We start from the raw sequence: 26,582 nt of genomic DNA on the forward strand, positions 1-26,582 counted from the left end.
CTTTGTGCCAGTCAACTGCCATGTTAGAAAGGGCTCCCCCCCCCCTCCCCCCCGAAATAGTGACCCTGGACTATCGCTACCCATGATGAGCTTCTTAGCCATCCGAGCTCAGGGAGGGTGTGTTGCGGGGGCAGCACAAGTCCCTTCCCACCTTGGGCCGCTTTGCTTCCCACCTGGTGGGTCTAGCGGGTCTCGTGGCATGCTATGGTCTGGGCCTATTAGGCTCGGGGCCATTTTCCACTCACTGTACGAGTCTAGCTAGTAATCCATATACAGGTGACAAACCCTAGTCCGTTAGAAAATAATCTCATCATCAAAGAAGCGAATTATGTATTATCAATTAAGCATCTTTCTTAATTTAATGAATTGGATTAGGATCAGGAATATAATATGGCTATTAACGTCAGGGATGGAGCTGATCACTTTGGTAATAGTCGACAACAGATGCTCATCATCATCATCTATGATCTATCTATCTAGCTCCCCGGCCACTGTTTTTAATGAATTGTATATCGTCTCTCCATTAATTCCTAGTTAATTAAGTCGGTTGTCTTATGCCCATAATGCCTGTATTAATTTATGCAAAACAAGGTGTTTGGTAGGCGCTAAAACCCAATCACACACTGCCCTTTCATTCATTAGGGCCCCATGGTCGGTGCCGGCCATCCATGCCCCTAGCTTTCTTCCCTTTATATATATATATATATATATGTTGCACAGGGCACTAGCTCTCTCTATATATATAGCGTAGCTAGCTGGCCTGGTAATTCTGCTAGATCTAAGAGTCTGAGTTATCGGGTTTTGAGTGCTGTAACTCTTCTAGTTTTCGGAGAGAGCAAACATGGTGAAGTTAGGTTTTGGTAGCTTTGGTGACTCTTTCAGTGTTGGGTCTCTCAAAGCTTATTTGTCAGAGTTTATAGCCACCCTTCTTTTCGTTTTTGCAGGCGTCGGCTCCGCCATTGCTTACGGTAAGTACTGGCAATTCCAGCAAGCCATATTCCTAGCTAGAATTTGTTCTGGCATTTCATGATTGGCATGCATGCATGGACGTAACAAATTAAACACGTAAACATTGTACCAAAAAAAAAAAAAAAATAAACTTTTTATTCATATTTGATCACTATATATATATATATATATAACGTCGGAATTTTGTTTGATTTAATTAATTGTTTGTATAGGTAAGCTCACATCGGATGCAGCCTTGGATCCTTCTGGCCTCGTAGCGGTGGCTCTGGCCCACGCCTTTGCACTTTTTGTTGGTGTGTCGATTGCAGCCAACATCTCCGGTGGCCATTTGAATCCAGCTGTTACGTTTGGATTGGCCATCGGAGGCAACATCACCATCCTAACTGGCATTTTCTACTGGATATCTCAATGCCTTGGTTCCATTGTTGCTTGCCTACTCCTGAAATTCGTCACTAATGGCGAGGTACTTACGTACATTTCCCAGGAAAACTAGGATACTATTTTATATATCAGATTCATCATAAAGTAATTTTTATGAAAACTTACATTTTTTGGAGGAAAATTTCTCTGAAATAAATGATCAGTTCAAGAGCAGCTTCTCATGCATGGGTCAACACCTAATTATTAAAGACTACTAATTCGAATATTGCCCTACTTAAATTTGGCAGAGCGTCCCAACACATGGAGTAGCCTCAGGAATGAATGCAATCGAAGGAGTGGTGATGGAGATCGTCATCACATTTGCACTCGTCTATACTGTCTATGCCACGGCTGCTGACCCCAAAAAGGGCTCACTCGGCATAATCGCACCTATTGCAATTGGGTTCATTGTTGGGGCAAACATCTTAGCTGCAGGTCCATTTTCTGGTGGCTCCATGAACCCAGCCCGATCTTTCGGCCCCGCCGTTGTCAGTGGAGACTTCTCTGAAATTTGGATCTATTGGGTCGGCCCACTTATTGGGGGAGGCTTAGCTGGGCTTGTTTATGGTGACATTTTTATTGGATGGTATGCTCCAGTCCCAGCCTCTAGTGAAGACTATGCATAAAGACATCAGAGATCAGTTCTTCTGTGTTTTGGGGTTTTTATCTTTCTTGGGATTGAAGCTTGTGCTTGTCAATCAGCATCCAGCCAAAGAAATGGTTGTATGTGACAAATAAAATAGTGAACAATGAACCAAATTGCCTCTCTGTTTGTCTTGTTTTAGAATTATTCCTTTTTTATCATTAGGAATCATGTCTTCATGTGGAAGTAAATTTGCTTTGGTAAACAAGCTTTTATTCATCAAAATAGTAGGCAAGAGTCCAAGTATACGTGATATATATACAAGAGCAACAACCCCTAAGCTTGCTAGAGGAAGATAAGAGAAATTAAGATCCCTTTTAATTGGACTATCCAATTTGGTCTTTGTTCGAGCGAATTGAGATCATCGTAATACCGAGTTTAATTATTCTACATCAGATCATTTAATTTAGTCTAATAATTACAGAAAATCTATACTCATCAGAGTATATAGTTCATTCAACCATGCTCTGGTATCTCATTCTCCTCTTTTGATTTCATCAATTAAATCCTATAACTTAATTTCATCAATTAAATCCTATAACTTAGAGGCTGTTTGGATGGTGAAGTGAGATGAAATGAGATAGTTTTAGATGAAAGTTGAATAAAATATTATTAAAATATTATTTTTTAATATTATTATTATTTTGAAATTTGAAAAAATTGAATTGTTTATTATATTTTGTTTGAGAATTTAGAAAAGTTGTAATAACGAGATGATATGAGATCAGATGAGATAGTTTTTGAATCCAAACAGCTCCTTAGTTTTGAATGGCTGCACCACCTGATGGGCCTCGGAAGGTTTCAGCCAAGATTGCATAGAATTAATACACAACTTCTTGTTTCTCCTTTTTTTAGTAGTATTTCTTGGTATATATATTTTGAAAAAAATCTGGTTGTAAGCGATTCTGTGCACTCATCTATCGTGATTGGTCAAAAAGTCAGATTTCAATGCAAATGATGCCAATTTAAATTTTGAATATAAATGCAATATCATTAGTACATAGATTGGTATGTAAATTCGCTTGTATATAGTAAAACTCGTATATTTTTTATGAGCAAGACAACAATTTAATTAAATAAAAGATAGTACTAATCATGTGGAGGAAGGCTTCAATAAATATTCCATACAAGTTAATACAGAACAAAAAATAATAAAACCCACATTGTCGTCGGTCCACTATTCCTTGGCATGATGACACTTCGATCTTGGTTTCAAATTGCAATGGGATAATCACTTGTTATTGCAAAAGTGGGAAGATGAAAAGAAATTTAAGTCCTGCACTGTAAAAGATGTTAACAACTTAACATGATTTGGTAGGGTTCCAACGTCCAATTGCAATAGAACTTGATAAAGCAATGAGGCCACTAACTATATATACGTATCGATTGTGGTCCCAATTTTATGCACCTTACGTCTCTCTTTCTATTATATAAATCCAAATGCCTAGAATTTATGGTTAGAATGGCATTATCTCTTCACTTTTATTTATTTTTTTCATACCTTTCCCATTGACCTCACGAGGCATTAATTCTATCTACATCTTTGCTTTTTATATATGCATGGTTGGAGGTGATCATCATAGTGAAATGCTTGTGTGGGGGGTCCAAAAATGTTCTCAGTACGTAGTGGAAGATTTACAAACTTCACTTCAAAAACATTATCTTGCTCGTATCTTCTTTTAGCTTCTTCATGAGTTGGTGCATGCTTCTTTTTTCTTTTTCTTTTTTTCTTTTTTTTTTTTCCTGCTTTTTGTAAGAGTTTTGAGTACGTGACGATATATCACAATTTAATCCATTATTTGTTGGACAGATTGCATAAGAAATCTTATCTTCTTTTCTTTACCATATATTATTAAGATATCCGAATCATCTTTTTAAGGTTTTTTCTAAATTAATATGTTTGCAATGTTCTTTAAATTGTCTTGATCAGTTGCCCTCAAAAGGTGTATTCTTTTTGTGCACGTGTGGGAACCACAATCGTAATCATGACCCACTTTTAATAGTGCTAGAAAATGATGGTGATTGTGATCCCAAAAACCTAAAGTCATGCTCTTTCTGACTCGATGCTTTATATTTGAATGCTCCTGCAAAGCATAGATTTTTTTTTGTTCATTTATCATAAGGATTCCTTGATTATACATATTATAATTGAAGATTTGGGCACCTTTCGGCTTTGTAGATATATCAGAGTAAAAGGAGGGACAAATTGGAAGGAAAATGCCTTTTTATTGTTCGTGCTATATATCTACAAAATTTAAGATTTTAACAATTTAATTTGAATATATTCTTTGCTAGTAAGATTTGGGTTTCGATCTCTTAGGATCTACAGTGATAGAGACATATAAAATAGATCTTAAAATATTTATTAAGTATTTAATTTTACCTTAAAACTTCACATCATATGTTTATCTTTCTCTCGCTCTAAATCTTAGAGTTTAGATTGAAATTGATGCATGGATTTGGGTTTGCACCAAACCCAATCAAGCTTTTAGACTTTGATAATCTTGAATCTAAATTCGAATTCTTCTATCAAACGCTACCTCAAGAGATTTAGATTTGTGAGAATCAAGTTGTTTTTTATTTTAAGTGAAACGATGTGACAGAAATAAAAACACTTTTAAACTTTAATATATATATATAAATATATATATGTGTGTGTGTGTGTGTGCGCGCGTGTGTGTGCGCGCGCGCGTGTTGAAAGCTTAAGAAAAGAACAAGCACACAGACGGTTTGAGAAAAGATGCCATAGACAATACAAACACTCTACTCAGAACTCATTCTCTTTTTCATTACATTTTCTATACATGCTACTGTTTTATTTATAATGTGTATTTTATAACAACCAATACAAATGTTCCAATCTTGAGATGACACATGTCTACAAGGATCTCTTATTCTATTATGAGAGTATCTTCTAGAATGTTGTCATAGAAATGACACAATTTGAACATTCCAGAGTAAGAAATTGGAGTTTGTAAGTTTTACGGCTATAGAGTGTGAGACAGAAGTGAGAAAGGAGGTGGGAGTAGGGGTGGAGGAATTTTTTTTGGAGGCCATGGAGGAGTGGTGACACAAGTCCTAGGCTATAGATACCATGTTGAAAGCTTAAGAAAAGAACAAGCACATAGACTGTTTGAGAAAAGACGGCATAGACAATACAAACATGCTACTCATAATTCATTCTCTTTCTCATTACATTTTCTGTACGTTCTATTTATAATGTGTTCCAATACAAATGTTCCAATCTTGAGATGACAGGTGTCTACAAGAATCTCTTATTTTGTTATGGGAGTATCTTCTAGAATGTTGGTTTTTCCTAAAGTTTCTGCTGCTGCGATAGTGGGTGCTGCTTCTGAAGTGGTGTCTTTTTGTGTGGAGGTGCCTTAATAGTATGTGTGTGTTCGTATGTGTGTTGAGTGTGGTTTATCACCAATGTAAGAAAAGGGCAGGGGAAAGATATATTGTAGAGACTATAGACTATAGACTGTTAATATAACTTATAACTTATAGCTTAAATAATAAATTTTATAATTCATAAGCTGTTTACTGTTTGATAAACATGTATCCAAAACACTTTTAAAGTTAGTTACATTAATTTTTTTTTAAATATACAATTATCTACACGAGTTTTTCAATAAAAGTTTTAATTTTTTGTTTTTTTATAAAAGTAAACTTTCAGCTTTTTTAGCTAATTAGAACACTTTTTATAAATTTATCAAACATATTATTTTTCTTTAAAAGAAATTTTAAATAATTAAAAGTATATTTTACGCTTTCAAACGTAATCCCAAACAGGCTTTAAGTAAATCGATAGGCAGTACAGCTTGTTGCAAAAAAACAAAAAAAGATCACATGGGTATGCAGCGGCAGGTAGCCTAATGCGACTAAACAAATTATTTGATGGCAATCTGAATGTGGAAGCAGATTGAAGCCATGCCTAATTGATCATTTCAATTGTAATTTCACAGCACATATATGCATTACTAGTAGTACGTACAAGTGCATGGCAAACAAAGTTTCGCCCAAAAACTAAAAACCAAACCATAGTTGGATATGACATCATCACGACGTAAGATCAACAGCATTATGTCATGTTGATACAAAGCACTAAGCCATACATATATAACTGATTTAATATTATCTCATATTGTTTTAATTATTGCATTCCTCTTTTGAGTATTTAAATCATGGTCTGTCGGTTAAAGCAGAATATGGACTGAGGCTATTTATTATTATTATTATTATTGTTAGAAAAATATATATATATATATTAATTTATATTTATTAAAAGGAAAGAATATTAATTAAAAAGTTATTTATTTATTTTATAATAAAGTAAGTACCCTGCTACTCTCATTGGATGATTTTATCAGAAGACCTAACCCGACATTTGACCTTGAAGTCTAATGCCGACAAAGAATTAAATACAAAAATATAAATAAAAATCTCAGGACCTTCCCTTTTTTTCTTCTCTCATTTACTTTCTTTCGTATGTCTTCTTTCTTATTCTATCAATTCTGCACTGTTTTTTAATTGATGGCTTTTGTTCAGAAAAATCTATACATTCTGATCATTTATGGATTCACCATTGAACATCATCGATCTCGTGATGTTTTAGTTTAAAAAACGACTTTACACGCTTAAGGTGTGCAAGACATACACATGCATTTTCAAAAAAGCGAAATCCATATAGAGTAATCCAAAAAGGGGTTTCAATTTCTTTTTCTAAATCATGCACGAAATTTGTGCACTCTATACCTATATTTAATATTAGTAGTAGAAAAATGAGATACGATAGAAAAATATTTGAATATTGTTTTAAACTTTCATTTATTAATATGAGTTTTTAAATACAGATCCACAACAATGTGTTGGGGAAATTGCGGTGATCTAGAGGTGGTATTAGAGAAATATGATACTTGCACAACAATAATTCAAGACACATGCACACAGCAACACCAAGAATTTAAAGTGGTTCGGCAACTGCTTATGTTTATAGGGAAAGAGCTTCACTATTAAATAGTAGAACATAAAAGACATTATAGAGGAGGAGGATCACACTTCACTCAACTCAACTCTCTCTCTCTCTCTCTCTCTCTCTCTCTCTCTCTCTCTCTTCAGATCTTCTTCACTGAGCCATTCTTGTGCTTTTTCCCTTATGGCACATTGCACTGAAAATGATCTCATTTCATAGGTGAGGCTTTAGAGGACAAGCAACCACAAATCTTGACAATGGGATGCTCCAACAACAAGTATTTACCAACAACTCGCATGGATGGTGGAAGCTGCAACTCTTGACCAAGCTTCAGTAGCTAATCTATTGGTTAAGCTGCACCTCTTAACCAAGTTGTATGGGCATGGAACACCCAACCAATCTCCCCCTCCATGTCTATTAGAGGAAAACACAATCTAATTTCCTCTAGTTGGCATCCATCCCTGCTATGTCTTTGCATAGCTCGGAATTCTCACTTATAACCACCTTCATCAGCATGTCTGCTGGATTCTCTTTGTGTAGATTTTCACAAACTTCAACAATTGTTGTTCTACCTCTTCATGTATCCAGTGATAGTAGATATCAATATGCTTGGTGCGTAAATGATACATTGAATTCTTGCTCAAGTCTAGAGCACTTTGACTGTCATGACGTACCTTGTAGTCTTCCTGACTAACCCCCAGTTCATGGAGAAACCGCTTCTTCCACAACATTTCTTTCCCAGCTTCCACTACGGCAATGTATTCTACCTCTATTGTAGAAAAAGCAACACATTTTTGCAGTTTGGACTACAAGAGATAGCTCCTTCTGCAAAAGTGAAAAGAAATCATGAGGTATATTTCCTACTATCTAGGTTTCTTGCCATATCTGAATCAATATAGCCCTCCAAAACTAGTTTAGCTCCTCCAAAACACAAGCATAACTTCAACGTACCCTTTAGGTACTTGAGAATATACTTGACCACTTCCCAATGATCATTTTCTAGATTTGAAAGGAATCTACTTATCGTGCCTACAGCATGAGCAATGCTTGGTCTTATACAAACTATTGCGTACATCAAGCTTCTTACAACTGGCGAATAGGGGACTGCTTTCATCTTTTCAATCTCTTTCTTTGAAGAGGGACACGAGCTCTTGCTTAACTTGAAGTGTATAGCTAGTGGAGTATTGATTGGCTTGGCATCTCCCATGTTTAAATATTTGATTATCCTTTCAACATATTTTTATTGTGATAGCCACAACCTTTTGGCTTTCCTACACGAACAATCTTCAGGTCCAAAATCTATAGCGCTGGGCCTAAGTCCTTCATGTCAAAGGACTTGGATAGTTCTTTCTTTAGCTTGTTAATCATGGACTTATCATCACCACTGATTAACAGTAAAGGAGTATAACAAACTTGTCATTGGCGAATCTTCAAGCATAAACATATTGATCTGTAGCAAGTCTCTTGTAACCATGACTCATCATGAATGGGTCAAACTTCTTGTACCATTGCCTTGGCACTTGCTTGAGGCTGTAGAGACTCTTCCTCAGCTTGCAGACTAAGTCATTTTTCCTGGAGCTTCAAACCCTTTTGGCTATTCCATGTAGATTTCCTCCTCCAAATCTCCATGGAGCTGTCTTTACATCAATCCGTTCGAGTTCCCAATTCAAGCTGGCTACCAATCCAAGTATGACTCATATTGAGGTCATCTTCACCACAAGTGAAAAGATTTCGTCAAAGTTGATTCCTTTATTCTGTAGGAACCCTTTGACAACTAATCTGACCTTGTGCTTCACGAGCTTTCCCTGGGCATCTTTCTTCAGCTTGAACACCCATTTGTTCTTCAGTGCTTTCATTCTTTCAAGAAGCTTCACCAACTCATAGGTCTGATTTTTCTACAAAGAACTCATCTCTTCTTGCATAGCCTACATCCATAGACTTCTACTAGCATGAGTTTAAACTTTGTAGAAGCTCTCTGGCTCCCCCTCATCAGTAAGCAGAATATAGTCTGATTTCGAATATCTCCTCGACGAAATCAATGGGTGGCCTCTTTCCAGTCTTCTTGGTTTAGCTTCATCAACCAAAAGAGATTCCTCACCATCTAACCCTTGTAGTGGTATTCCAGCTTCTGGTGGACAGGGTTCTTGCTCTCCCTGCTCATCACACTGTTCATATTCTTCTATTTCAAGAACTTGATCCTGAATGTTCTCATCATCTGTGGTAAACTGTAATGGTGTAGGATCTACAACATCAGAACTATTGGACTTTGTGGATTTTTCAAAGTCTATATACAACTGGTTTTCAAGGAACAGAACGTCTCTACTTCTGACAATTCTTTGTCATCGGATCCCATAACTTGTATCTGAATTCTTCATATCTATATTCAAGTTTCAGTCTCAGATCCTTGGATATGTGTGCAAAGGCTTTGTACCCAAACACTCTTAGCTGAGAATAAGAGACATCTCTTCCAAACCAAACCTTTCCAGGAACTTCAAATTTCAGTAGTACTGAAGGTGATACGTTGATCAGGTAACAAGAAGTATGAACAACTTCACCCCAAAATGGCTTTGGTAACTTGGCCATACTAAGCATGCATCTTGTTCTTTCTATGATGGTCCGATTCATCCTCTTAGCTACACCATTGTGTTGTGGGGTATGTGCGATCATCATCTCATGTTGGATACCATGATCAGTATAGTATGCAATGAACTCTCTGGAAATGTACTCTCCTCCATTGTCTTTTTGCAAGCACTTCAACTTCTTTCTCGTCTCTCTTTTTTCCAAGGAGTGGAAACTCTTGAAGTGCTCAAATACCTAGTCCTTTGTTTTCAAAAATACACCTAGACCTTTCATGAAGCATCATTAATGAATGTCACAACATATCAGTTACCTCCGAATGGTTTTTCTTCCATGGGACTGCATACATCAGAATGTGCCATACTCAACAACTCTGATCTTCTCTTGGCAGAGGAATTAAATAAGACTTTATGTTGTTTTCCAAACTATCAATAATCAGAAGGGTTCAACACAATGCCTTTGGCAACTTTAATGAATGCCTTTTTTGCAAGCGTATCCAACCCTTTCTTATCCATGTGTCTACGTCTCTTATGCCACAAATTCGGTGATGCCTCAGCTTCCACTATGTTGAGGCTATCAGAATTGATCTTCACATGGGTTTTGTACAACGTACTACAAATGTGTCCTCGGGTAACAACCATGGCACCTTGTGACAACTTCCAAGTGCCTTTGCTAAAATAGCTGTCATAGCCTTGTCAATCAAGTGTTGTCCCAGAAATTAGGTTGAGGGAAGGTCAGGAACTGAACATCCTTCAACACCATGGTGCAACCAATGTTGGTTTTGATCTGCACATCGCCAACTCCCACAATCTTCGAGGAACTAGCATTTCTCATCTTTATAGTATCAAAGTCTCTAGCTTTGTACATAGTAAAGAACTCACTATGGGAAGTGGGATGGTATGTGTTGTCGTGTTTGCCACCCACTCAACATCATGGCTTGCAACATGCAAACACATCTCATCACTGATAGAGAGTACTGCTACATCTCCCAAAAGAGTGACCATAGCTGCACCATCTTCTTTCTTCAGCTAGCTGCTTTGACCTTGCTTTATTTGAAATTTGTGGAAGTTCTTTCTTAGGTGGCCTTATTTTCCACAAAAGTAACACTTAAAGTTTATCTTCTGCTAGTTCCTACTATCGCTGGACCTTCCACGTCACTGAGACTTCCCTTTATTTCTACCTCCACTTCTGCCTTTGCCATTACCTTAAGGCCTATCTCTACTCTCAATGACAAAGGCATGACACTGATTCATGCTCATTTCCTCCATCTGGCCTCCTTGTTGAACAGGGCATCCTTGACCATCGTCATGGTAAGTTTGCCATCTAGAGTAGAGTTACTTAGGGAGACCACCAGTGTCTCCCAAATTTCTTATAATGAGCTGAGAAGTAGCATAACTTGTTCTTCATCGCGAGGAATTAACTTGACTGACTCGAGCTGGTTAACTAGGTTTTGAAACTTGCTAGTATGCTTGGCAACAAAGGTGTCGCTCTTTAACTTCAAGTTAACAAGTTGTCTCATCAAAAGGACATTTTTAAAGTAGTCTTAGCTTGATACATATCCTCCAACTTCTTTCATAGGGCATATGCATCTGTCTCTTGGGCTACATGGTGAAAACACTATGGTCGGTCCATTGTTTATCTGATCGATAGTCTTCTTGTGCATTTTTTTCTACACCTGATCCGTAACTTTATCTGGCTTAATCCCTTAGGGTTAGAAAGATCTTTACAGTTCAGAAGATCCTTCATTTAAGAGATCCCTCATTTGAGATCTATAAAGACTATGGTTTGAGGCAGTTAGCTTTATCATGGCACCTGATGTTGAATCCTCCATATAGACTTAGACTGTTTCTAAGTTCAAAATGCAAGTACAAGATCTTCGAGGTGGAATTGTGCAAAATGGATAGTACGATTGTGTCTAGAATGGCTGAGTTTGCCAAGATTGAGTCTTGTTTCATCAAAATTGGCCCAAAATAACACAAGGTATGAGTTGCAAACCCAAAACAAGGAATAAGTCGCATGTGCAATGTGTGAGACACATGAAAATGCAAAGGCTCATGCAACTAACGTACTTCTAACCCTAGCACACATGGGTGTGTACTTCATGCACCTTCAACTTTCAGTACGCATGGGGGCACATTGGCACTTGTACTTCACGCGCTTCAGCCTTTGTGGTGCATTTAGGGGCATGTGGATCTCGTGCTCTCCTTCCTCACTGGTGCGTGGGGTTACTAGATGACCTTCAGGCGGCGCATGGAGGTGCGTGCTATGTCTTTTTAGCCTCTATTTTACATCGTTGTTCTTGGTTTCATGAAATGAACAGTCTGGTATGCTCAGATTATTTGACTGAGCAACGTAACATAATTGAGTTTTTCGAGAAAAAAACAACTCTTCCCAACACGCTCTGATACCACTTGTTTGGGAAAATCACAGTGATCCAAATGTGATATCAGAGAAATATAACACTTGCACAGCAGAATTCAAGACACACACATGCACACGCTGACACCAACAATTTAACATTGTTTTGCAATTGCCTACATCCAGAAAGAAAGAGCTTCACTATTAAATAGTAGAACATAGAAAATATTGTAGAGGAGAAGGATCACACTCCACCCAACTTAACTCTACTCTCTTCTTTTTCTTAGAGCTCACCCTTACTCTCTCTCTCTTTCTATTTTAAGCTCTTCTTCATTGAGCCATTCTTGTGCTTTTTCCCTCACGGCACATTGCACTGGAAATGATCTCCTTTTATAGGTGAGGCTCTAGAGGACAAGCAACCACAAATCTTGACAATGAAATGCTTCAGTAGCAAGTATTTACCAACATCTAGCATGGATAGTGGAAACTACAACTCTTGACCAAGCTTCAGCAGCTAATCTATTGGTCAAGCTGCAACTCTTGACCAAGCTGTATGGGTATGTAACACCCTGCACAATGTACTCTTCGTATGTGCATATAATTTTTTAGTACAAAATGTAGACATCCATTATAATGAGCAACATTATAGTCGAACAGCACGGTCTTCTCCTCTCGATTGATCTACAGTATAGTCATTTGTTTGATTGTTATGCATTGCTTATGTTTCTTCAAGACAATCTCATGTGTGATAATTGTGATAATGATTCAGCTCCTTCAAAGTCATCAAGGTTTAAGATGAACTTCGTATAGTTGGAAATACTTAAGACACAACCATCTCAAATGTAACTCTAGATATAATGATCATTATAATTAGAATATTTATCATGGACAAATATTGTTGTTGTACAATTTATTTCATGGCCGCGGTTGCTAACAATTTTGCTGTCGCTTTTTTTGTGAGGACAACTTGACCAAGGAGATACTATTGTAGGGGCCTAGTAAAAAGGGTCTTTATCCTATGAATTTAAAGCAGTTTGCTAAGAATAAAATAAGAGAACATATAGAACTTCTTTAGAGTTCAAACATTCACTAGTATCTGGTATGGAAGGCTTGGCCACCACAATTCATAAGTTTTGTAGAGTGTCATCTCTTCTCACTAGCTGACTATGTTGAGTCAAGTCTTGTAGTTCAATTTGTGTTCATTGTTAGTTTGGAAAGAGCAAATAGATGCCCTTTGCTAAGTCTTTGCATGTCACAACTAGTTCTTTAGTAGGGTTGGGAAACGGGCCCGTCCGTTGGCCTGCTTGTGCATCCCACCCGGCCCGCTCAATATGAGGTGAAAAATCCACCCAGTTTGCCATGTAGGTGAGGCAAATTGAGTTTTTGTATTACCAAAGAAAGGTGAGTTGCTAGTAGAATATCCGCCCGCCCGCCCGCCCCATATATATATATAATCCTAATTCTAACTTCTAACCCTCTCACCATCTCTTTCTTCTTCTCCTTCCTCTTCTTTTTCTCCAAACCTTTCCTCTACTCTTTTCTTCTTCCTTCTCTCCTCACTTTTTCTTCTCCAATGTTATGGGTCGCGTGAAGTTCTCCAGTTCCTTCTCTTGGTTGCGACACCGTCATTCTCTAGTTGCGAACCAAAGACCCACAATGTCATTCTCTAGTCGTGAACTAGAGACACATGGCGTCTTTCTTTGGTCATGAACCAGAGATTCATAGTGCCATGGGTCTTTGGTTGTGATGTCGTTCTCTGATCACGAAGTAGATAACCATGGCCTTGAATCGATTTTGGTTCCACGTTTTATTTGATTTTCATTTTATTTTAGTTGGTTGTTTGGATTTGGAATGTGCAGCGGGGGGAATGGCAAAGGAAATATTTTTTTGATGAACTTTTGTCATTAGGAAGTGGAGGATTGACCAATACTTGCCCTCCATCCGTATGCCCATGTGATGGGAATGAATGGCCTTTTTGTAAGGCAACAAGATGATATTAGGTGACCCTGTCCAAGCTGAGCAGGGAGGCTGCAGACCTATTCTTTAGAAATTGTATATAGTGATATATGGGTATCATCTTTTTATCTTTAATAAGTGGTTATACTTTTTATACAATTTTTGTTGATGGTTTTTTAAGATATTTAGGGCTCTTTCTTTTAAAGCAATGATATGATGTGTTTGATTGGTTTGCTAAATTTTAAGTGTCTAATTGAAAGTCTTCTCTCTATCAAAATCAATCAATTGCAAACAAAGGGTGGGGTGAATATACCTCTCACCACTTCACAAACTCTCTTTCATCCTCAATTAAAAAAAATAAAATTGAAAGACTTGTCATTAGTTAGAGCATCTCATTTGTAATTTGATGGTATCGGTTTGTTGAATTTGACACAAGAGGATGCTACACAAAACCTTCTAAAATGATTTCATTGAAATCATCACTTTGAATAAATAGGTAGTTGAAAGAAACCATAGGCCTGTTATAAGCAAGCCTGGCATTACTAGCTTAGTCATGTATAAACAATACATGGCCGAGGCCTTCTCCACTACCAATTTAGTAGTCTACTCCTTTTATCATGATCTTCAAAAGAAAATCAAATTACTTAGCTTTGAAAGTGTTGGTTGTGCATAATATTCTCTACTTAGGTCATACATACACTAAACAAAAAATGGAGTAAATAGTGACCTTCCTAGGGTACAACTCCAATCACAAGGGTTACATATGTCTTGATCCTTCCTCTAATAAGGTGTATATTTCATGGCATGTTGTATTCAATTTGAACCCATTTCCAGCTCATGATAAAAATATCTCTTCACACTCTACAGGAGCTTCTTCCCCATAGAGACATAATGTCTTGCTTGTTGCATTGCATGTTTATTCCATTAATGTTGCACCTTCCCCCTTCCATTGAGGCATCACCTACCAAGACATCATTTTCTCCTCATTAAGGCTAAATTGTCCAACCTTTTGGGACAAGTTCTTCTTTATCTCAGGCTACATCTTGTATTGATTACACAGAGATGGTATTGACTACATTTGGGGCTACAAATGAACAAGACAACTTGTAAACAATTCGAGTTCAGCGCGTATATACTCGATTTGGACTTGGTTTATTTAATAAATAAGAAGTTTGTAAACAATAATATTGATTCAGATTAAGCAAGCAAAAATTATCTAAAACTCAGCTCAACTCGATTTAGGATCATGAACAAAACTCGTATAAGTTCGATTTAGCTTGTTTGGGCTCGTTTTGAGGCTTTTAACATGTGATATATATATATGTTATTTTTATTACATGTTAGTTATATTTTATATATTTAATTATATATTATTAACTTATTTATAGGTTACCTTTTTTTTCATGGAAATATACTTCATTGCATTCATTCAGTAAACGAAGTTACAACTGTGACTTATAAATCAAGCGAACCCGACTATAAGATCAACTAACGTAACTGCTCAGGAGCTTCCCCGCACACAAAGTGGCAGACATTGTCTTAAACTTCTAAAACTCTCAAAAGAGAGAGTAAACATTCTGTATGATCAGAGACTGGATGGCCCCTCCAACCTCCAGAGAGACAAAATGCGGAGACAAATACTATGAATAAACAGTCCAATAGCATATACCTATACTAAATCTTATTAAACAGACAACCCACAAAACAAAAAAACCAACAAAACAATCAAACCACGAGCACGGCATGAGCTCTGACAGCACACCCTCCACAGACAATCGGCATCACGAGCCCCAACGACACGAGCACCCAGCTCATTAAATAGGTTACCTTATTTAATAGACTTATTATGTTCCTAAAGTGTGTATAGGATGGATACTATGTATAATTCTTTTTATATAAGATATATTATGAATTAGTTATCTATATTTAGGTGGATATTTTATTACAAGTTATATGATATATTAAACTATTTTATGTTTGCAATACAAATTATTTTATATGATATATCAAACTATGTTATATAATATAACATTAGTGTCATGTATAAATTTTCTAATTGTTATATAGATTATAGCCTATTGATATAGTTATAAATGAAGGAGTGAATGCACATTCACTTGGAATAGTTGCCAAATTAACTTTAACTGGGTTAGCATAGATCATATAAATAATACATATCATATATATCATAAGTTGATAGTATTTCTTTTTAATTAAGGAATCATATCATTAATCTTATATACAATATAGTTTTCATTATACTAAATAAATGATAACACATATTCTAATTTATAACTATTATTTATTACTTATATTTGCATATTATTATATTATTATAGTATAATATACGTCAATAACTTATATATTATAATTATATATTAATTATATCATATATATGCTTGTAATATACATAATATCGTAATGTACGCTAGGATATATTCATAATTTATATTTAATAATAATATAGTGTATGAGTACTAGAACGTTTGACTTACTATGCTAGCTATATATATATTAAATGGTTCAACGTTATTATGTATTACTTTTTTTAATTTATAACTATAAGTTAATTTAATTTATAAATATTTACATCAAAAGGATTTTTTAATCAAAACTATTTAGTTGAATAGTTAAATGGTTAGAATTTTATGTAAAATTAAAATTTCTTATATTAACCAAAAGACAAAATGTCATATTTTCTTTTGATAAAACTGAGTTCAAATTCAGGCTACTCGAGTTTGACTTGTTTATTTATTTTTAGTCAAGCTTGAATCTAGTTCTAATAACATTAATGATCAATGAGCCGATTCAAACAAGAATATTCGAGTTTTATTCAAATTCGAACTAATAAATATATTAATTGAGCTTGAGCACCCTTATTTGAATTCGTCTTGACTTGGTTTATTTGCAATCCTAAAGTCTGCATTGTTCTGAGCAACAAGATGTTATTGACGACACAGAGACATTTAGCTCAATGATTAATTAACCAACAACTGTTTGACTAATTTTGGTTCTTGCAATCAATTGCATCTGGCCTATTAAGCAACTTAATATATCTAATGCTTTCTTGCATGGGTACTAAACTATCAAGGAATCCTTCATGGAGCAACCGAGAGGCTCAAAGATCCTCTCATCTTAACTATGTTTGTGAGTTGCACAAGGCACTTTATGAGCTTCAATAACCTCTCTTTGTTTCAAAGGGTCTCTCTAAGTCCTATTTGACTAACGGCCTATTAGGATTTGCAGTATCAGTCTTAAAAAGTACTTAAAAGTCTTAAAATCTCTTTAATAAAAAAATTAGGTTGTTTGGGTGTTACATATTAAAACACTTTTAATCTCAAATAAGTTAAAAAGTACATTTGAGGAAAAGCATCAAACGTGCTTTTTTGAATAATGCAGAACATAATTTAAATGTTAAAAAAACTTTCAATAGACTTAAATACCAATACAAATTACAACTTTCAAACTTTTAAGGATATGGTCATAATTTTTAAAAATTTAAATAATCCTCATTTTTACCTTAGAAAGCACTTTTTAAAATTTGTTTTTTCTAAAAAAACATAACATGTTTGAAAGTGTTTTAAACATATGGTTACCAAACAGTAAATAATTTTTTATTAGTAAAACTTATTATCTAAGTTAATAATAAGCTATAAGCCTTAAAACTATAACCTATATTTCTCACTGCAATCCAAAAAATACACTAAGAGCCTAGTTGTAATTGCGTTAAAAGTCTTAAAAATATTTAAATAGTTTTAAAAACACTACAAAGAAAAAATTAAGTTGTTTGGTTGTTTTATATTAAAGTACTTTTTAATATTTATAAAAATAAAACAAAAATAAAAAGCTAAAATGTACGTTTTGGAATAAGCATCAAATTGATCTTTTCCTCAAACGTCTTTTTCGGATATTATGGAACGTAATTATACTTCTAAAAAAAACTATCAATGGATGAAAATAACTATATAATTTTTAAATAATTACAGCTTTATCCTTATTATATCTGATTGAGTGAGAATCCATTTTATCATTATTTTCTATTTTAAATTGAATTTCAAGTTTCAAATTTTAAAATTTTTACCATTTTCAATACCTAACACATAAGCATGTATGGTTATGTAAGTAAAATTTTAATTATAGATAGCATCTTCCATCTTTAAAAAAATAAATGACCTAATTTTATGTCATTTCTATTTCAGAAAGTACTTGTTTACTTTTTTTCCAGACAAATATAATATGTTTAAAAATAGTACTTTAACATATAGTTACAAAACAGTAAATAAATTTTTATTTTTTTAATAATAATATCTATTAATTTAAGCTCAACAACTATATATAACCCTTAACCTAGCTAACAGCTATATCACCGACCACATGCACTAAGGCTTTGTTGGATCTATGGTTGACACATCACTTTTTATGCCTCATCAATCATCCATTCGCAATTTCATTCTTCTATATGTGAACAAGATTATTATCACCAGCACACATTCCTCCATTATTGACGATCTCGTTCAAAGTTTGCAGGCTGAATTGAAGCTCAAGGACCCCGGGTCCTTGTCTTATTTTCTTGGGAATTTATGTACACACTGAGATGGGCAATCACTCCACCTCAATCAAGCTAAATACATCAGTGACTACATTCATCTTATAATTAAGAAACTTGAACTCAGTGTTTACTTAAAGAGGGAAACCTTTATTTGTAACTTGTAGTTTTTTTTTTGTAAATCATATTTTCATAAATTGATAATCATATTCATAGTACTTTTTGTGTTTTAAATTATGATTTTAATATTTTCTTGTATTATATTTATTAATGCACAATATACATTAAGAAAAACATACCACAAAATATTAGTTATTATAATGCTAGCAAAAGCTGAAACGACATATATATAATAAAACAATCTGCTACCCTCACAATGGGGCAGACATGCATGGTTGTGGTGCCTGAGAGTCGAGATGTGTGGTTTTGGGGCTGTGGCTCAATAGAATCATTATTCATTAAATACTAGTTTTTGTAGTACTACAGTGTCTGTGGTTTGAAACGAAATGGACCCTCAAAACCGTCCCCACCGTCCAGACAAGGTTCGTGCATGATCCAGCGTGCACTTTTTCGAACTACCCAACCACCGATATTCATAGCGTGCTATTGCCTGAAAAAAAAGACAACCTTTGTCAGTTTCTTAGAGCAATAATATACCATTAAGGTTTTAGTACCTTAACCCAAAGTACTTTTATCTTTTTATCCCTTATACAAATATTGCTTGCTTCAACCGTTGCATGAGTCTAGGAAACCATTCCCACTTATCCAGGACTATGCTTTCTTTCTGTTCCTGGAATTAAGCTTGTTTATATTAATTGTTTTCGAGCTTCGTGAATTACGGGTTGTCTTTGTGTCTTATTTATTGGTTCGTTTAATGAAATAATCCGTGGGAGTTCAAAGCACTAGATTTCGATATGCGTTCTTGTAACCTGTTCTGTCTGACTGTTGGTTTTATATATTTATATATATAGACTCCATAACCTAGTTTGTTGCAAAGGAGGACATATGCTTGTTTCTTTGCTGATTGGAGAGGTTTTGAGGTTTATATGAAAGGTTAGTAAAGCGAGTCCTTTTTGGTTAACTTCGTTTTACTATTTCTCAGGTTTTTTCAGATATATGTGTCTTGGCGGCCGATCTAGTTAAATTTCTGGAAACCCATTTGGCCAAATCTCAATTTGGTTTCTTCAGTTTTGATCATTGGATGCTGCAAAATTTACTTTTTGTTTATCTATTCATGGACGGTTTTGTTTTTTAATCATTTGGGCCACTTTACATTGCTTCCAAAGGCAGAATCCAAAGCAACTTTGCTTCAAGAAGCATGAAAAGAACTTTCAAATTGCCAGCCAAAATATGCCTTCCTTTCTGGTTCCTGTGAACTATATCTTCGTGGTGTTTTTATTCATTCATTCTGAAAGCAATATATCCGCAATTATTCAGCTTGATAAGTCCACAGCTTTCTTCTGTTATGTGCTGAGCATCTGTGGCTCTATCATCAATATGCTGAGCTTTGATTCATTTGATATCACAGGGAAAGCCAAAATTTTCAAAAATTTGATAGGACAAAAGTCTTAGTAGCCGGCACAGGGGAAGGGATTGCTAGTAAAGAAGGGATTTTCAATTGATCAAAACATTTGAAACTTTTGTCTGAGATCCAAAAATAAGAATGGAAAGTGGTTTTCAATCAGCTTGGAGGAGTAGCTATTTGCGTGGGCTAGAAAATGTGGAGGAAGACCAAGAGCTGAAAGTAGTAGCATCGTTGCCCGTGATTCCTCAACCACAAACACCGCGAGAGCCTATGGAATTCTTGTCAAGGTCATGGAGTCTTTCGGCTTCCGAAGTTTCAAAGGCTCTTGCCGAAAAGCAGAAACAGTTTTTCCCAGACAATAATCAGATCAATTTCCCAGAATCATCTGCTGTACCAGAATTAGTAAGCCAACACATCCCCAACACTTTTTTATGTTTCAGCTTCCCTCTTCATGGTTCATAATTTGCCATGGGAATTAAGGCTAAAAATAAATACTCAGTTCATCAGAAAGGAATTGGTTACTTTTCAAAGTGAACATACCGATAAAGGTTTTCCCCATGGATGGTGCTACTTGAATGAATATGTGAAAATTTTATGCCCTCAAACTGGTGATAATATAATTCAGAAGAGGCATATGTATTTAAGGTTTCATAGGAAGTGCTCCTCAACTCTTAATTTTGTAAAATGATCAATTACTTGTGCTTTGTTGTGCTGTTCTGTTGCAGCCAGCCAAGCTAATAAATTCCATTGTGGCACGGAGGACGGGGTCATTTGGAAAATGGTTCCACCACAAAGAGTCCAGCATCAGCTTAGTGAAGAAGAAAGATAGGGCACGCTTAGAAAGTGCACATATGCATTCTACTCTCTCAGTTGCTGGACTAGCTGCAGCCTTGGCTGCTGTAGCTGCAGCAGAGAACTCCAGTGACTCAGGAAAAAAGATGAGCATGGCTTTGGCATCTGCTACAGAACTTTTAGCATCACACTGCATTGAATTAGCTGAATTAGCTGGAGCCAGTCATGATTGCGTGGCTTCTGTTGTAAGATCCGCAGTGGAGGTTCAAACTCCAGGCGATCTAATGACTCTTACAGCTGCAGCTGCAACAGGTATTTTTGCTCAGTCTATCTCCATGATGTAATAAAAGGGTTTCTGGAGAAGTCTCATGAGTAGCTATTTATAAAAGCTTTATAACCTATTCCCTCTTCCAAAAATACTAAATGATGTTGAAATGGTTGCTTTGTGTATTAATCTCAAGAAAGAAGTGAAACATTTGGATAATTTCAAATAATATATTAAGGTGTCAGACAATATGTTTATCAAAGCATGCTTTATTTTGTTAGCAAGTTCCTTCTAGGAAAATATTAAAGTACAGTTAAATCAGTCCAAAATATTAGATTTGCCGCAATGTATTTGCTATTAGGGATTAATTCTGCACTCCAACCTGCGATTTGTTTAGTTCATTGGTCATTGGTTGATGGAATTCTTTTACTTTACAAAATTAGCTTTGCGAGGGGAAGCAGCCCTGAAAGCAAGATTGCCAAAAGAAGCAAAGAAGAATGCATCTATAAGTCCCTATGACAGAGGTATGATAGGGACCGACTGGAGTGCTGGTTTTCATAGTAGAATGGTGGAACAGACTCCTCCTTTTGTTGGGGAGTTATTGCAAGTAACACAAAAAGGTAATCTAGGATCAAAAGTTCAGGACTTCATCACTATTAAGTTAGTGCATATCCCACGCTATTGGACAATGCCTAATCTCTGGAGTTTGTTCTAGTTTTGGTAATGCAATTTGTGCAGTTCATCAATTTCAAATTTCAAACTATACTTTCTTCGACCGTTTGTCAATTCTTTTATATCTTTTGAGTCATATAATAACCAAGAGATCATACGAGAGATTTTTACATTATCAATTTTTTCCATTTTCATATATAAACAACATAGTCATATAAGATTATGTCGTGTCTCCTCCCAAATCTTTCATTTCTTTTCTCTTTTCTTTTGCACCTTTAAGATTCCAAATGACTGCTTGACCATATATACAGGGGTTTACCCTCTTAGTAATTTAAGCAGCTATTTTTAAATACTTTCTATCGGACTTGACAGGAGTTCTACGATGGAAGCATGTTTCTGTTTACATCAATAAGAAATCTCAGGTACTTAACTTAATGCAGAGGAAAATAAGGAAAGTTTGTCTGTTTGTCTTGTCCGCTTGTCTCTTCATTTTCTCATATCACTTTGTTTTCAGGTCATAATTAAGCTCAAAAGCAAACATGTTGGAGGAGCATTCTCCAAGAAGAATAAATGTAAGCATTTACATTTGAAGTCTCTTATTAATTTGGCTGTTGTCTACTTCTCACCAGCTGCTTCATTCTCTTCTCAACATCAAAACTCTCTTTCAATTCTTTCCTGTTAAACAAGCAGACAGTACTTCGTCACAAAGAAATTTCCCTTGACAATAAATTTCTACCCTTTGTTTCCTTTTCATCTGAATGTACCCTGCTGATACCAGGTGTTGTTTATGGAGTTTGTGATGAGACTGCTGCTTGGCCATACAGAAAAGAAAGGGAAATTACTGATGAGGTCTATTTTGGCCTCAAAACCGGACAAGGTCTTCTAGAGTTCAAGTGCAAGAACAAGAACCATAAACAGACATGGGTGGATGAAATTCAGAATCTTCTTCGTCGAGTTAGTTGCATTGAAGCAACTGAACACTCTCTAGAATTCTTAAGTATTAATAGTATATGACATGTTTTTGTGTATATATAGTGCAAGAGTAGGACAGATACCTTTATTAATGCCGTACTCCTAGTTCATGAGAGATGAAATTGGCATCACAGATTATATAGGAACATGCAATGTACTGCTCTTATGTTTGGTTCAAAACAATAATCATAAAATTCAAATTTTAGCTGAGAGTTTTGAGAGCATTTATGTGTAATTACAATACAATGGACTGGAATCTTGATACAAAAAATTAAATAAATAATTGAATGTACATACAGATCTTACCCCTTTTATTTGCTTAATCTCCAATTGGAGGTTGACATCTCATCATCTCTATATTTTTTTAAAAGACCTGAGTTCCATATAATCATTTCTCATTTTCAAAACAAATAATGTCTCAGCACATTAATATTGAATGTATCTGTACAGCTTTTGAAAATTTATGTGCCCAAAACGGCTACTTATCCAGTCTCACTCTCTCGGTTAGTTGCTATGGCTGCATCTCCTTTCCAACTTCTAAAACAAGCATTTGGATGTAGAAACTAGGTGGTTTGGAGCCTGGAGGTTTGGCTTTGGAAATTGCGTGTCGAAACTGAACTTTGGATGCCAATATACAGCCAAGCAAGCATACTTTCATAATCATTATAATTTTTTTTTTTTTTTTTTCAGAGTAAAACTTTGGATGAAATACAAACAAGAACAGGTAGAATTAAATGTTCGACTAAGACGGATTCTTGATATCAGTCAAATTTGGGCCTTGTTTTTTTTTCCCCAAAAAGTTTAGTCTTGGGGGAGAACTAAAGACTGTTAGCATTATTTAAATTAATGGACATATATAGATTAGGAATCTGACATTGTATAATTGCCAAATATAAGATTTGAATGATGTTTGTAAGGTCAAATAAATGTGATCAAGAAAGTGACATAAATGGGCCATTGATACATATCTAGGAGTCATGGTTTTGGTTAGGTCATGAGCATAAAGTGCTACGGGCTCAATTCATGTGTAGAGACACATTAGGGACCTATGTCATTTCATTATTTTATGATGGGCAAAATCGAAATTTAGGGTATTATTTATCGAAATTTAGGGTATTATTTATAGGTCATGATCCCCACTCTTGATTCGTCTTCTTTTTTTTAGAGAGTGAATATTGGACGTGGAAGACCACACCGATGCGCTATTCTCTCCAATGGCTACAAGTACGTTATCTTTTTTAGATTTCTACATAGATTTAAAAAGAGATATTTGTGTTTTTAGATTTTATAGAAGATCTCACGAGTGGTATCAGAGCCTCCTTGTCAAATCTGTGCAGAAATAAGGCTTTGTACTTGTGAAATACAATTGTTGTATTTTGTGAAGTTTTCGCCACTCAAGTTCCTTATGATTTGGTTTTTGGAGTTTTTGACGTAACCGGAAAGTTTCTCTTGAGATTTTATGGTGGTTGCCAGTGTGTAGCCTACCGGATCTATAAAAAACCGTCATTTACGTAGGCCAAAAGTTTTTATTTATTTATTTATTTATTTTGGGTTTTGACTAAAAGGGGGCTGTCGGAGACATAGGAGGATGCCGGAAATGTCCTCACCAGCATCCCCTCATCTAGATCTGTCGAGATAGCGACAGCTCCAGTGGCCTCTGTTGGCTTAAACTTTGACTCAAACTAGTGAACCAAAATTTAGAGCAGTTTTACCTACAAGTATACAAGTGTTGTAGTATCTAATAAGGTCAAATCTACAGTGATGGACTTATATGATAAGGAAAACAAAATCAAACAATGAAAATAAATTACTAAAAAGACGTGAAATCAAATAGAAGAGAAAATTACTGAGATGAAGATTTTTTAAAGTAGCATAATAAAACTAAAATGATAAAATAAATTGATATAGAGAGCGACTAAGGTTTCGAGAATCCGTCTAATAATTTAAAATATTATTTCCGATCGACTTACTTCAATTAAAATAGGATAATGATTCTGTTTAATTAGGGGTGCTACCTGCATATGCTGGTGCGGGGCACCCCTTACCCTCACCCCGCCCCGCATATGCCGGGGGATGGAAATTCCATCCCGCACCTGGCCCCAGGGAGGCAGGGGCGGGGCCCCCCGCCCCAGTGTCGGGGGGCGGGAAGAACACCCCATCCACCCCGCCCCCCACCCACTTCAGGAACACTACGTTCCATTAGGCTTAAAAAAAAAATTGGGTCTAAAAAAAAATTTTTTGGGTCTAAAAAATATTTTTTTAGACCCAAATTATTATATAATTAAATTGTAAATTAAAATTTATATATATAATAATAATTTAAAAACTATTAACATAAAAATTATGTTATTAATTTTTAAATTTGTTAGACTTGTTCACAAGAGTTACAAGAGAATGAGACTTGTTCACAAGATTGCAAATGGCATGGACATCCTAGGCCACTTTATATAAAACTTCAATGTCATACAAGAGTCTTACTTGAGCAATGTGGGACTTACCCGCCCCGGCATGTGCGATGCGAGGTACCCTGTCCGCCCATGCGGAGGCGTGGCGGACAGGGGCGGGGTAGCGGGGGGTGGGCCCCCGCTGCCCACCCCTACGTTTAATTGGAAGATTTAACATTTAAGATCAAGAAAAATAGTCACTAATGATTATCAAATGAGCCATGGAAATCAAATAAATATTCTCCATCAAAAAACTAAAATAAAATACAAAGTGTAACACTAGAAACATAATCTAGACCATAGAGCAGGAGTGAAGATAAATCCCTAAATGAAAAAGCTTCCCGCTCCATTTGTCCCAAGCTGTCCAACAAGCTTCCAACTCAAATGCCGCCTCTCTTCCCGTCGTTTGAGCCTTTGGTTCCATCTCAGTTCCTTGAAAGCTAGATTTTCCGCTGCTAAAGTGCAACCTCACGTTTTTCTCTCCAAGGAAAATAAAAAACAGCAGCCAAGAAGCCCCCTTGAAAAGCCCAAAAAAAATAAAATAAAAAAAACTCCCGCTCACTCTCTATGAAAACTAGCCAGCCGTCGTACTCTGTTTTTTCTTCCAAGCTCCCATTTTTCCTCTCCACCCAAAAACTCTCCAAAAGTAATATCAAAACTCCTCCCAGCTCTCAACAAAAAAGAAGCCTCCAATCTCTCTCCTCTTTCTTTTCATGTTCTGGCCTTTAGTCTTACCAAGAAAGCCCAAGAAAATCCTTCCCCTGTCCGTAAATCACTCCTCATTTCTCTATCTTCCAAAAATAACCCATCTGCATGTCTCTTTTTAATTTCAATGAAAGTTTCTGTGCCTTTTCTGCTCTCCATCTTTTTCTGTTTTTCCCCAACTGTCCTAGAAGTCCTGTGTCATGCTTTTCCCCTCCAACTTAACCTTGGTTCATGCAGCGTCCTCCTTTCATATACGTCCCCTCAAAAGCCCCCAAACAAAAACAAGCCAGCCAAAAGCTAAAGCTATAAAGAGAGCAGCTCTCCTTCCATTTCGTCTAATGCCCAACATCCTCAAGAAAAGAAAAAAAAAAAAAACTCTCTGTGTCCTTTTCCAAAACTGTCTCCAGCGTGCCCACACCGCTGCCTTCCCCTTTCGGTGCTTATTGTGGTCCCACTCTGTATCGTATGCCTGTCTAGAAATATTTGAAAGCCTAAAATAAATAAAAAAGAGGAATTGAATATAAAAAATATGTTGTGCATGTGAGGAAATATTGCCTAATTAAATCATAGGTTATAAAATTAAGTGTAAGTCATAATATTAACCAATTTAAATCACAACTCAGATTTATGCTTATTAACTGTTTTTTCATCTAAAACCAATAATAATGTCATGAAATGATTAAAATATGTTGGTTCTAAATGTATAAAATATACAATATTTCAACTCAATCAGCCTCTTTCTGTTACAGTAACTCAGGTCATA

General features: G+C 35.7%; 2 protein-coding genes across 2 annotated transcripts; both read left to right on the forward strand.

Annotated features, from left to right (window-relative positions):
* Window positions 1–783: 783 nt before the first annotated feature.
* Window positions 784–2,148, forward strand: LOC122282152 (probable aquaporin TIP2-2). The gene is made up of 3 exons (XM_043094108.1): window positions 784–968; window positions 1,182–1,432; window positions 1,638–2,148. Exons 1-3 carry the CDS (start codon window positions 842–844, stop codon window positions 2,013–2,015), a joined length of 756 nt encoding a protein of 251 aa, XP_042950042.1. The 5' UTR covers window positions 784–841; the 3' UTR covers window positions 2,016–2,148.
* Window positions 2,149–19,048: 16,900 nt separating this feature from the next.
* LOC122282966 (VAN3-binding protein) lies at window positions 19,049–22,894 on the forward strand. Its single transcript, XM_043095064.1, has 7 exons — window positions 19,049–19,497; window positions 19,973–20,371; window positions 20,695–21,073; window positions 21,470–21,646; window positions 22,071–22,120; window positions 22,213–22,270; window positions 22,477–22,894. Exons 2-7 carry the CDS (start codon window positions 20,108–20,110, stop codon window positions 22,710–22,712), a joined length of 1,164 nt encoding a protein of 387 aa, XP_042950998.1. The 5' UTR covers window positions 19,049–19,497; window positions 19,973–20,107; the 3' UTR covers window positions 22,713–22,894.
* The last annotated feature ends 3,688 nt before the right edge of the window (window positions 22,895–26,582 follow it).

Source organism: Carya illinoinensis, chromosome 11 (genome assembly GCF_018687715.1).
Source record: "Carya illinoinensis cultivar Pawnee chromosome 11, C.illinoinensisPawnee_v1, whole genome shotgun sequence".
Lineage (NCBI taxonomy): Eukaryota > Viridiplantae > Streptophyta > Magnoliopsida > Fagales > Juglandaceae > Carya > Carya illinoinensis.